Source organism: Ctenocephalides felis, unplaced genomic scaffold (assembly GCF_003426905.1).
Source record: "Ctenocephalides felis isolate EL2017-DRISC unplaced genomic scaffold, ASM342690v1 CF-g0.4_SCAFFOLD_03571, whole genome shotgun sequence".
In the NCBI taxonomy this organism is placed as follows: Eukaryota; Metazoa; Arthropoda; class Insecta; order Siphonaptera; family Pulicidae; genus Ctenocephalides; species Ctenocephalides felis.
The window spans coordinates 59,501,842-59,515,211 of NW_020539725.1; the positions used below are offsets into that span (position 1 = coordinate 59,501,842).

The 13,370-nt window shown below is 30.0% G+C and overlaps 2 protein-coding genes across 2 annotated transcripts in view; both read left to right on the plus strand.

The window, feature by feature from the left end:
• The window catches only part of LOC113386392, a 256,913-nt gene that overhangs the window by 171,025 nt on the left and 72,518 nt on the right, over positions 1-13,370 (plus strand). The gene's annotated exons all lie outside the window — the stretch shown is intronic.
• Positions 4,101-5,961, plus strand: LOC113384398 (E3 ubiquitin-protein ligase NRDP1). The gene is made up of 2 exons (XM_026622111.1): positions 4,101-4,238; positions 4,732-5,961. The coding sequence occupies exon 2, from the start codon at positions 4,785-4,787 to the stop codon at positions 5,730-5,732; it is 948 nt and encodes a 315-aa protein (XP_026477896.1). The 5' UTR covers positions 4,101-4,238; positions 4,732-4,784; the 3' UTR covers positions 5,733-5,961.

A 13,370-nucleotide genomic window follows, 5' to 3' on the forward strand; every position in this document is an offset into this window, starting at 1 on the left:
CGTCGAGAAATGCAATAATTTTCATTTCCGATTTTCGGCCCATTACTATAACCACCCTACGGGAAGTTAATTAGGTTTAATTTTTTTTGTAAATTCAAATGATTTAAAATAAACCGTTCTGTGACTTGCTTATCATGCATTTATTTACTGTAATTCTGGCATATGTTCAAAAAAATGGTACAAAATTCGTCTAGTCATAATTGAAGTTTTAATTGCGTAAAATCATAATTAAAATCTCATCACTACCGTTTGCAAATAAATCCTTTCCACTATGAGTTTCTTTTTTAACTACAATCCCATTGTTTTATTTTATGTATTTTTTCATTATTAAAATATTGTTTTTAATCCGACTCTGTTCTGTCGAAATGTGTACACATGTGCGTTTAATATGCGAATCATATCGCACATGACAAAAAGGAGAGACAATGCCGACGGGGAATAAAATAAAAAAAAAAACGAGACGAGCCGTGGAAAATACATTTATTCTACAAAATGGCTTAATTCCACAGATACAGGACACGTGGTAGATGTAGAACACCCACACATATAAATATATACATACATACATACAGATAGTATTAAAAGAAATTAAAAGAAATTAAAATTCGAAAACCGGTTTTCTGAAATGTCGATTTTTGTATAAACCCGGAATGATTTTAAATTTTATTAGCTCACCGTGTGCATTTACGTTCAACTTAGTTGATAGTAGGATTTATACAAAAACCGACATTTCAGAAAACCGGTTTTCGAATTTTAATTTTACTAAAAAAACGGTTTTAACCGGTTTTCGAATTTTATAAAAAAAATAAATTTTTGCTCGAATATTCTGTAATTTATCCGCAAATTTAGTGTAATTTAGAGCAGTATTTGACTGAATTTATTTATTGTTTAATTTTATAGATAGTAAACAAAATTATTTTAATTTTAATTAGTAGAACTAAAAAATAATAGTTTATCTTGGTTAAATAACTTTGAAAATAATTATTCGTTATTCATGCATCATTTTCACATATGAGAATAAAAATATTTTTATGGTAGTGAAAGGAAAGTTTTCGAATAAATAAAAATAATACATTTCTAAATGAAAAAAATTTATTAAATTAAAAAATAAAAGTAAAAAATATTAGATACATGTTGATACATAAAATTGATAATATCAATTTTAGTTTTGAAAACAATTAAGCTAAACTCGGGTATTTTCTGTTCCGAGAAATTTTAATTAATTAATTTTAAACATTCTAATTGTTTTTTGTTTAATAATAATTAATAATAATAATTAATAAATAGTTTAATAAAATATGATTTAAAAAAACTGAGAACGTCTATCAAATTGTTACTTTGACGTGTTGTTTGTTCACTCACAAAATTTTCTGAAATAGAAAATACTCTCATACTAGCAACCAAATTATGCTTAATTGGTTTTAAAGCCTGATATAATAATTCTATGTTGTTTGTTCTTTTATTTGTGGCTTTTAGGGTTTAAAACTCTTTTTTTTAAGTTTAAGTAGAGGAAGCTTCTTCAAGAAGAAGTCACACTGATTTAAATTAATATATACACAAATATAAAAATCTAAATTAATATATACAAAACTGTTTTGGGAACCATTGCATACTGATAAGGTATCAAATGCTATAGAAATGATATGATTTCAAGAATCAAAATGCTTTCATCTTTTATATTTGGCTATATTTGTCATTTTCCATTTATACAGTGAAAACCGACTTTCTTCACTAAAAAACCGGTTTTCGAATTCTATAATTTTTGTCAAAAACCGGTTTTTTAAAACCGGTTTTTAAAAGCCGACAAACCCTAATCGTGACACGTATTTTATATTTAAGCATGTATCGCCACTTTACAAACGAATGTCCGTCCATCCATCGGCGATACAAAAATGCGACTTCAATTCTCAAACGAATAACTCCGTCGAAATTAATTGTCGCTCTCCACCGTATCTCCACCAATTTTTTTTTTTGCTAAAATCGCATTTGTCGCCCGTTTCTGCGTCGCCGAATCGCATGGCATTGCCAACGCGATCGCAATTCACGTTTATATTTAATAGTTTCGGCTTTGAGCAGATTAAATAAATCAAAAGGCGATTTAAGCCCAAAACAAGTGAGAAATCAGATAGAGAAATAGAGAGACCCGACAGAGAGAGCGATGCGAGAGAATAAACATAAAACACAAACGCAATACGCTTTTTATTCGGGACGATCTCGTCGTGCGTATGTTAAGCTTTTAAATGCGAAAATTGGATTTGGAAACAACATACACAAACTCATGTGGGAGAAAAAACTAGACCAGATTGTGTACGAAGACTAGATTGTACCCGTAAATACACACACAAATATATATATATATATATATATATATATATATATGTATATATATCTTATATATCTTATATATAAAAATGGATCGCAAAATGTGTTGGTAAGCGCATAACTCAACAACGCCTGGACCAATTTGGCCAATTATTTTTTTAAAATGTTCGTTGAAGTCCAAGGATGGTTGTTACGGCGAGAAAAAAATGAATAATTGCCGGGAAAACCCTAATAACAGCTCGTTTCTTCTTTAATCGAGTAGGCAACGCAATTTGTAAAAGCAACAATGATCTATGTCATGACATTTTGTGTAGTTTTTGATAATCTAATTTTTAATATATTTATATAAACATAGAAATATCTTTCTATTAATTAACGAGCTATATTGGCAGCCAAAAACATTGATGTAAATGAATTAAATTTCAAAATTCAAGAACAAATTACAGGCGAATCAGTTGATTCGGCAACTAACCAAGACGATCCACCGGAGTTTTTAAACTCGCTGGATTTGCTAGGCTTGTCACCTCACAATCTTCAATTATAGGTTGGATCGGCAATTATAGTGTTGCAAAATATCGACCAACCGCAACGGCACAAGGTTATCAATAAAAAAACTACCAAACAACGTGATGGAAGCAACTATATTGAAAGGATATAGTATAAAGCAGAAGATGTTCTCGCACCGTGCATCCCAATGATTCCGACTGATGTGCCATTTGAGATTAAACGACTACAGTTTCCAGTGCGTTTATGGTAAAAAAACATCGTTTATCACAAAGCACTACAATGAAAATTGAACTGATTTTTGAATTGTGATTTACATGATTAAAATTACTTACTTTTAAATGTTTATAGTATTTTATTTAATTATTTTTAAATCACACCGAATTATTATCAGGGTGACGGTTCTGTTCAGGATAAATTTTTGCAAAGAATAGAAAAAGGTAGGAACAAAACACCGCCACATTACAAATTTTTTTGACAGGACGAAGTTTGTCGGGTCGGCTAGTATATATATATATATATATATATATATATGTACTAAGAGACTTTAGTATTTGGATAACTTGCAATGTATGGATTTAGGACATGTTTTTAAATTTTTGCAAAATAACTTTTAATTTTCTTTCCGGACAATTTAATTTGTATGCATTAGTACAAACTAGAAAAAATTTACTAAAATTTAGTAAAAACTGTTTCATACACTTTGATATTGAAACTTTGGATAATTCGTAGTTGAAAAGCAGACTTTAGTATTTCCATAATTTGTAATATATGAAGTTAGGACTTTTTTTTTTGGTTTTCCTAAGATAACTTTTAATTTTCATCCTTTACAATACAATTTGTATACACTAGTAAAAAGAAGATAAAATCTACTAAAATCTAGTAAAAACTGTTTTATGCACTGTGATATTGAAATTTTGAAATCGTAGTTGATATACAAATTTAGTATTTGCTTTATATAGATTTTGGACATTTTTTTAGTTTTCTTCGGAGCACTAAAATTAAATTAAATTTTCTAAATACTTTTTAAATCTTAATATATATATATATATATATATATATAATTTATTTAATATATTAAATCTTATTTACGTCGCCTCATCTTTTCTTATCTATCGGTTTACTTATCTATGTTTTCCTCTATGTTCATTACCCATGGGTTCGAATCCTGGCTAACAGCACACGAGTGTCCTATCCACACGTCGCTACTAAAGCGCCTCTATGGCTTCTTGTTGTTTGAATGACATTTTGACAGCACCGAAATAAAAACGACAAAAGATTCTGTTTTATAGGCGAAATAAAATGATTTACTCATGATTATTATTTGGAAAAGTGTTGTGAAAATAAATTACTAAATTTGGAAAGGAATCGGATTAAAATATTTCACAGGAGGAAAAGATTTTCATGGTTGGGTGAGTTGAATGGATAGTTTTGTAATGTTAAATACCTAATTTAATGGGATATTGGATTAATTTGTGTTTATTTGATGAATGTGTTTAGTTGGGCGGTGTTTTGCCCGTGTTTTTGGTTTAATTGAACCTGGTTTTGGGAAAAAATTTGGGGAAATTTTTGGTTGATAGTTTTGAGGTTAGGTTTGGTGTAGAGAATGTATTTGTAACATCATAATGCGTTTTAAAGTACTATGAGCTTTATATGTTATGCCTAATTTATTTAGTGAATTGCAATATTAGGTGGTTTTAACAAAATTTTGTCCTGATAATATGATATAATTTGTTTTTTACACTCTTCTTTGTTTTCTGCTAAAGTACTTGCTTATTATTTAGCCTAAAAATCATTAAATGAGTCCACTTACAAGGCTAAAATGATTAATTTGCACTGCACAAGTATAATTGCACACCTCTAATTTCCTCGTTGATATTTTATCATTGGATCCTTAACTTCTAGGACACAGAAAGTGCCACGTTATGATTGTACTTTAACCCTCAGTCCTTTACATCATGGGTTATGACTTGCAGCGTTTTGTCGGAGACGTGGACGAGGAATTGATATGTCTAATTTGCTCCGGAGTCCTTGAAGACCCCCTGCAGACTTCTGCATGCGAGCACGCCTTCTGCAGGAGTTGCATCACAGAATGGATGTCCAGGGAACCCATTTGTCCAGTCGACAGACAACCGTTGACAACTGCAAATTTAAGATCTGTCCCTAGAATTATGCGAAACTTGTTATCGAGGTTGTGTTTGTCCTGTGAGAATACAACACACGGTTGTACTACGGTTGTAAAATTGGATTGTTTATCCACGCATTTGTTGCAATGTGAGTTCAATCCCAAAAGACTTTGTCCTTGTGACCAGGGTTGTGGACTCGTGATACCCAAGGATGAGCTGAGAGAGCACAATTGTGTCCGGGAGCTCCGGAGTCAGATGAATGCACAACAGAATAAAATCCAGGAGCTCAAACAAGACCTGTCGGAGCACTCTGTCACCATAGATGAACTCAAACGCGAAGTCCACTTACTCAAAGACTTCATACGTGCTATGAGAGTCTCCAACCCTGCAATGCGTGCCATTGCTGACCAGATGGAGCACGCAGAAGTCGAACGCTGGAGCTCCACCCTCCAACGTGCCAGGGTCACCAGATGGGGCGGCATGATATCCACACCAGACGAGGTTTTGAGGATGATGATTAAAAGAGCTGTGAGCGAATCAGGTTGCCCTCCTCATATTTTAGATGAGCTGATGGAGAATTGTCATGAGCGTAGATGGCCGCCTGGTTTGTTTAATTTGGAAACCAGACAGAGCAACAGGAGGCTTTACGAGAGTTACATTTGTAAAAGGGTTCCTGGAAAACAGGCTGTACTGGTTTTGCATTGTGATAACTCGCATATGAGCAGTGAGATGATGATCGAACCGGGTTTGGTCATGATTTTTGCACATGGTGTCGAGTAGAAGGAAATTAATATAAGATTTTTTATTTGTACATTTATATATTTGTAAGCTGATAATATAATTTTGTACCTAAGGTAGTTAAATAGATTTTGTACGACAAATGTCCAAGATAAAATTTGTGATTTGGAGATAAATATTTTGTCTGATTGAATTAGATAATTTTCTCATACGATCTCAAAACATTTTATCACATAAATATATATAATAATATGTTGTCAAATATCTCCCTTCCGCCTTTTTGTATTATAAACCAAGAGCAAAAAAGCGGAAGGGAGATATTTGACAACCTAATATAAATTATCTAAAAGCCTTCAAAAAATTTCATTTAAATTTATTTTATATATATTTGTTTAGCAATAAGTTTTAATTATATTTTTTGCTATTATAGAGCTTTTCTTTAAGTCTGTGCAATTTTTTTATAAGTTGTGATCATCGATGCATTTCTCAGATATAGTATATAATGCTTATTGTACCTTATAATTAATTATTGTTGACAATAAATTAATATTACTATTATATATATATTAATATTATTTGAAATTATTTCAGTATTTGGATTCTATTCGAAAAGACCTTTCAAATGATATCCCACATGCCATAAAAGATAGGACATAAAAATTATGAAGTAAAACTTCTTTACACACTCAGCTAGAATTTCGTAAAATGTGTATATTTTGTGGAAAAATCACATAGTTAAGTTCAGTGATTGATTGCTACATATATTTTACACATGAATTATTAAAAAAAACTAGTGGGGCGCTTGGCATCGTGCCTTAAGGCAAATTGCTGGAACTTTCTGTACCAAAAATTATTTTTTTTTTTTAAAAGATTAACATTTTTGAAAAAAATTTACTCTGACAAAATTAGATTTTTGAGAAAAATAAAATTTTTTATGAAAAAAAAGAAAAAATTATTTTGAAATATTTTGGAAATTCAGAACATTTTTTCAAAGCAATGGTACTGCTTTAACTGCATAGAGACAAAATATCGAAGCGCGTAAGCGTCGCGTCGCCGTCTAACGGATAAACATTGGTACGGAACCCATAGGAATATCTGATAGTTTGATGTCCATATGTGTAATGATCATTTTTGACCGCCAGATAGCTTTTTCTTTACTTTTTTTTACTAGATCTCCGAAACCGCTAGAGTTCTTCATGTTGTTAATACAATTACATTGCTTTTTGAATTACTCAAATCGGACGCTCCGTTCTCTTAAAAACTGAGTTACCGTTTTTGGCACTTTTTGCCCCATATCATCGGAACGGCTAGACCTGCCTTCGCCAAAAACTAATTAGCCCGTCTCCTTATCAATGCGAATCGAATATTTTTTGAATTATTCAAATCGCTTCATCCGTGTTTCCGAAATCGTCGACGAAAATTTGTATCCGAACACACGCACACACACACACACATACATCCATTTTTTCTAAAGTATGCCAAAATGTTCAGAAGGTTTTGAAACGTCTATATAATAATATATATATCCGATTTCGACAAGTTTGCATTCGTTGGAAAGGTCTCGGGCTCCGCAAGGTTTATAGCTAAGAAAATTAGTGGTGCATGGCATCGTGCCTTTATGCAAATTGCTGGAACTTCACGCACCGTAATTAAAAATTTGAATAATGACATTAGTGAGAATTATCAGAATTATGCCGCAAAGAATAATAATGTACACGCACTGAATTTCACCATTCAATCAAAAATTGCTGGCGATTTGGTGACATACCAATGATTCCGACTGGCTTCCATTTGACTTCAAACGATTACAATTTCCAGTTCGCCTTGCGTTCGCAATAACAAGTCGCAAGGCCAATCGCTTAATAATATATTTCGATAAATTTCAAATTATGCGGGATCATTTAGAAAATCATTGTTTTTTATATGGGCAGCTATATACGTTGCCTAACAACAAAAAATGTGGTTTACCAAAGAGCACTTCAATGAAATGGATAATTGGCGGATTCACTTTCTTTTACTTAGAGAAGTTCAACTAAAAAACACTTCATTTTTGTAATCGAAATAAATTTATTTCTGTTGTATAATAAAATCAAGTTTATCCTTTTCAATTATAAAACAAAGAAAACATTTCTTCATCTTTCTCACGAAACCATCTGGTGGCGAAACGGAGTATATATATATATATATATATATATATATATATATAGAATTTTATGATATGAGTGGAACGAATATTAATTGTTTAATATGAACAAAACAGCACTCAGATTTGTTTAACACAACTTTATTTTATGATTACAGACGTTTCGAGACCATGGTGTGTCTCATCTTCAGTGTAATTTCAAAAACAGTTACTTATATACTACACATTCTTTAATAACTTATTTAAATTTCATTTAATTTTTGATATACAAAAAACACCAACTATTCCTTGCAATGCTTGACACAGTACTAAAGAGACATACTCGTATAACACTTACAGAAATATTCTAAACAAATTTGAAGTACTTATATAGATGGAGACAGAGAGGGTATCATTATAATGTAAACAGAAGGAGTGCTATCGCATACAAAATCGATAAAAATGAAAAAACAAATTAATTTATTGAAAAGAATAAGATAAATGAAAAAATTTATAAATTATTAATGATGTTTATATAAGTGTCATGTAAAATATTTGTGTCGGTTCTTAGATTTATGCTATTGTTAGTCCGAACTATTAACATTGATTCTGCCATGCTCCGTTTAAATAAGTCTTTCTCATGGAATAAAATTTGGGGATTGTCAAAGTCAAACTTATGGTTGTTGATATTAGCATGATCCACAAGTGTACTTTTAAATTTTTTGTTATCTATTTTTTCACATTGTAATTCATGTTGCCTGAGTCTCTTTTCTAAGTTCTGGCAGGTCTGGCCAATATAAGAGCAATTACAATCCAAACAATTTACTTTATAAACTATATCTTTCTTTTTTGTTAATGGAGTTTCATCTTTAATTTTGGAATATAAAAATTTTAATTGTTTTAATGGAGAAAAAGTAATACGAATATTGTGTTTACTATACGAATATTACTTTTTCTCCATTAAAACAATTAAAATTTTTATATTCCAAAATCGACTCGACTCGACTGATGCAATATGTTTCACATTTCACAACTTGTTGTTGTTTTGAATCGACCCGAACAGTACAGATGAGAATTACAATGTAACAATAATAATTATAATTATAATAATGATGACACTACAAGTCAAGTGATACATAAAATTATATCTATGAAATTATGTATGAAAGAGTTGGTAGATAGGATAACCACATATTTTTTCTCAATTCCTTTCAAAATTAATAAGTAGTATATATATATATATATATATATATATATATATATATATATATTCACCTAGTGGTGAATTTACTTGCTATAGTTGGTGGCGCCTCTATGGAGAGTGGAAACAATTAAAATTGAAGTCACGCCAAAGCGACCGCGTTTGCGATCTACATATTGAAATGAAAATTTTTGCATTTCTCGACGTTTTGAAGGTTTCTGAACATTTTGGCATACCTCAGAAACTAAATGAGTGTGCGTTTTGTATGTCCGCATTTTTTCGTCCACGTTTTCGGGCGCACGGATCAACCGATTTGATCGGTTTAAAAAACATTCGATGCCTATTAATAGAGAGATGTGCTGATTAGTTTTTGGCAAAGGCAGATCCAGCCGTTACGAAGATACAGAGCAAAGAGTGCCGAAAATAAAAATCGAGTTTTTGAGAGAGCGGAATATCGGATTTGAATGATATAAAAAACATTCAATTTGTAATGATTGGGAGAATAGGTGATTAGTTTTTGGCAAAGACAGGTCCAGCCGTTACGGAGGTACAGAGCTAAATGTGCAAAAAATAGCAGTTTTTGAGTAAACTAAGCGTCCGATTTGAATGATTCAAAGAACTTTCTGCTTGTATTGACAAAACAATTGCTTTTGAGGATATAAAATTATTACACGTTTTTCCATATTTTCCATAAAATATTTTTGTAATTTTGGATTAAAAATTCAAAAAAGCACCCAGGCTAAGAACAGTCTAAGCGCCACTCTGGTACAAATGTTTACCCAAGTGCGTTTAGACTGTTCATGTATTGGAGCACTTTTCCGATTTTGTGCGAAAACTATTAAAAAATGTGAAAATGCCGCCAAGCTAAGTACAGTATAAGTGAAAATGTCGCACAGAATTATTTGCAAATACGTTTAGACTGTGACTATGCGGGAGCTCTTTTTCAATATTGTGTAACTATTGGGCAACTATTTTTTTTTAAATTGAATTCGAAATGAAATGACGATTGTTAATGTTCTGGAGATAAATTGATTTATGATTTACATTTGATTTGCTCAGATATAACAATATAGCAAAAAAATAATAATATATATTTGTAATAATATATTTGAAAATGTTTAAAATTTCTCGAATATTTCATTACGGTACGGGAAGTTCCAGCAATTTGCCTTAAGGCACGATGCCATACACCACTAGTTTATACTTCTATCAACTATGAGTATTAATAACATATAAACAAACTCAACAAAGTATTTATTTACCACGAAAAAAAAAAGTTTTAATATAACTAAATTAATTCATTACACTATCATTGCATTAATTGTATTGATTTTAAACAATAAAATAGATGTTTCGTTTCGCTTTATGACGATAATAATATGCCAGAAGCAGAATTATTTTGCAATTAAAATCATCATTAGAGAATAGTTTGATTTTGATTCGGACAATCGTTAATTAGATCGATATAATTAATTAGTATTCAGGAGGCATGAAATATTAATTAAATTTCAAACAGAATATATATATATATATATATATATATATATATATATATATATTCTCTTTAATCAAGTCACACCATAGTATTGCCTGATGAGATATATAGTGAGTGTTTCTCAAAAATTATATAATCTCAAAAATTTCATTCTGAAATAATTCTTTTTGTCTATGCATGACATTTTATTTTACAAAAAAAATATTTCATATTAATTAAGTTACATCATAGTATTGCCTGGTGAGGTGAACACACTGTGAAATGTATATCACAAATATTAACTCAAGAAAAAATTCATATTTTAAGTGAATTAATTTTTCAAATCCTATTCATATGTGTATTATACAATCTGCCATACATATACTACTGTATCTTATGTTAATTTCTGTCTCATCTCAGTTGCTTTTTGGCAATAATAATGTAGACATTTCATTTTTTCTTATTCATAATCACGAATTTATTATACATGTTCTAATATTGTCTAGGCTCATAAGTAAATTGAAATTTTTAGCACATTTCGTTTGTTAAAATATTTTCAATGTCAAACAATGACATGTCGTTTTTTGTAATTTTTTCCATTTATTTCTACAATCTATGTTTCTATAATTCAAATATTCCTAAAAAATTCTCTTAACAAACTTCAGAAAGATTTATCAAAATCCGAATAATCGTTTAGGGGAAGTGTATTTACATACATCATTACAGAAGAATTTTATATATAAAATATAAGTCTCGATGAGATGAGCTTTTTAAATCTATGCATTTATTTTATTTCCATTTTTATTTTTATTTTTTTTTTTATGAAAATATTCGTTGTGATATTAATTGGTTTATTTCATATTTTCAAAAATATTCATATTTTTTCCCATTTATGGCATTTTATTTTAGAAAAAAAAATTATCATATATAGTATTGCCTGATGAGGTATGAATTGCACAAAAATAAGTCTATTAATTAAAATTAAACGAAAATCTGTTATTTTACATTACAAATTAGATTCACACGATTTTAACACATTTCGAAATTGAATTATATAAGTGATGCATTGACACATACGTTATGTAATTTCATTAATTAAATCTAATTGCAGATTAATTAATGAAATTTGATCAAACAATCGGAGTTATATTGACACATATGTACATATATATACTAGCTGACCCGGTAAACGTTGTTTCGGTAAGTAAGGAATATTCTAAACAATTTCTAGAGAATCAAAAATAATAATACTTTAAGTGTATAATGATGTGTCGTTTGAATGCAATATACAATGAGGTATTACAAAAACAATAAACCCCATCTAATTTGTCTATATTTTGTCTTTATCTTTAATAAAAATTTAATAAGAAGTATATATGTAGAGCAGGGCGAGGCACAAAGGTCCAATTTGACTTTGAGCAAATATAAACTATATTGTGAAAATCACACCAATTTTATCACAACAAATAACACATATCAAACGAACAATTATCTGACTACGTTCAGTAGACTGCCTTCTACTTCATCATTGTAATAATGTGCTTTTTTGATGTTTTTTAAAAATTTGTTATCTAGATCTTTTTACCCTATAGGCGGGGTAACTTGGAACGGTCAAGTGGCAAACTTCTTATTTTAATTTTAAAGGTATTTTACAAAATGATTACATTTTTAACTAATGCTAAAAAACTACCAACATAAAAATTGCTTTTATTATGGATTTTCAAAGATTACCGTTTATCTCCCAATATCAAAGTCATAAGAATCAAGGTTATAGCTGGTTAAACATCTTTTTCCCTTTACTTTCAAATAATGTTGTTAAACAATGCTTTAGCTTTACTGGTTTTTGACACTTTGGTCGTGGAACTTTTAACCCCGTACCTTCATATATTACTAACCATTTTCCGATGAATTCTGGGAAATTATAACTGAGAATAAGTTATTCGACAAAATGTACATGTAAATGTAAATGTATGTAATGCACTTCTTCAGTTGTTGCATTTGCGATATTTCGCATTCTTCTTGCATTACGGCTTTGTTGGGAAAGATTCGATCGTCTTGGTCGCGGCATTATTAATTAAACTATACTTCACCTTATATATATATATATATATATATATATATATATATATATAGAACCAAGAACTAATATTCATTCACTATATTTAACATGAGGTAGTGGAGGTTAATTTCAATGACAGAAACACCGAATGACAGTTGACAATCGAAGGTAAATGTCATGAAAGAAATCATTGATAGTGTCATAGATTGAATAAACTACATGGATAGTTTATAAATAAATAATTCAGAATTAGAATAAAAAACGGGATAAAAAGTATTTCATATGTTTCTCCTGGCTCTAAATTACCTCCCTGCCACCAATAGATTACTGAGCCACTGCAACGCGTGGCCGGGCTAGCTAGTATATTTAGAATTTTCATTAGTATATATATAATGAATTAGAATGAAAAAACGGGACAAAAATCAATCACGTATGTTTCTCTTGGTTCTAAACTACCTCCCTGCCAATTTTCATCTAAATCGGTTCAGCCATTCGTGAGTTATAAGTGTTCTAGCTTAAGCGATCCACTTTTATATATATATATATATATATATATATATATATATAGATAAAAATTTTAATTAATAAATAAAATAACAAAATAGTACAAATAGTGACAAATGAAGATTAATGTTGTAGAGAGTGTAATTAGAGACAATAAACGAGTAATTAGAGATGAGGTGTGTTAATAGCGTCGAACGAAGTTAACAATAATTTAATTAATTTATTTATTTCTTGTACAATTCTATCGATTGTGTTTCCAGAATATTTTATGATATTGATTTCTATTTGTTCTATTTTATGATGATGTCTAATTTGAAAAA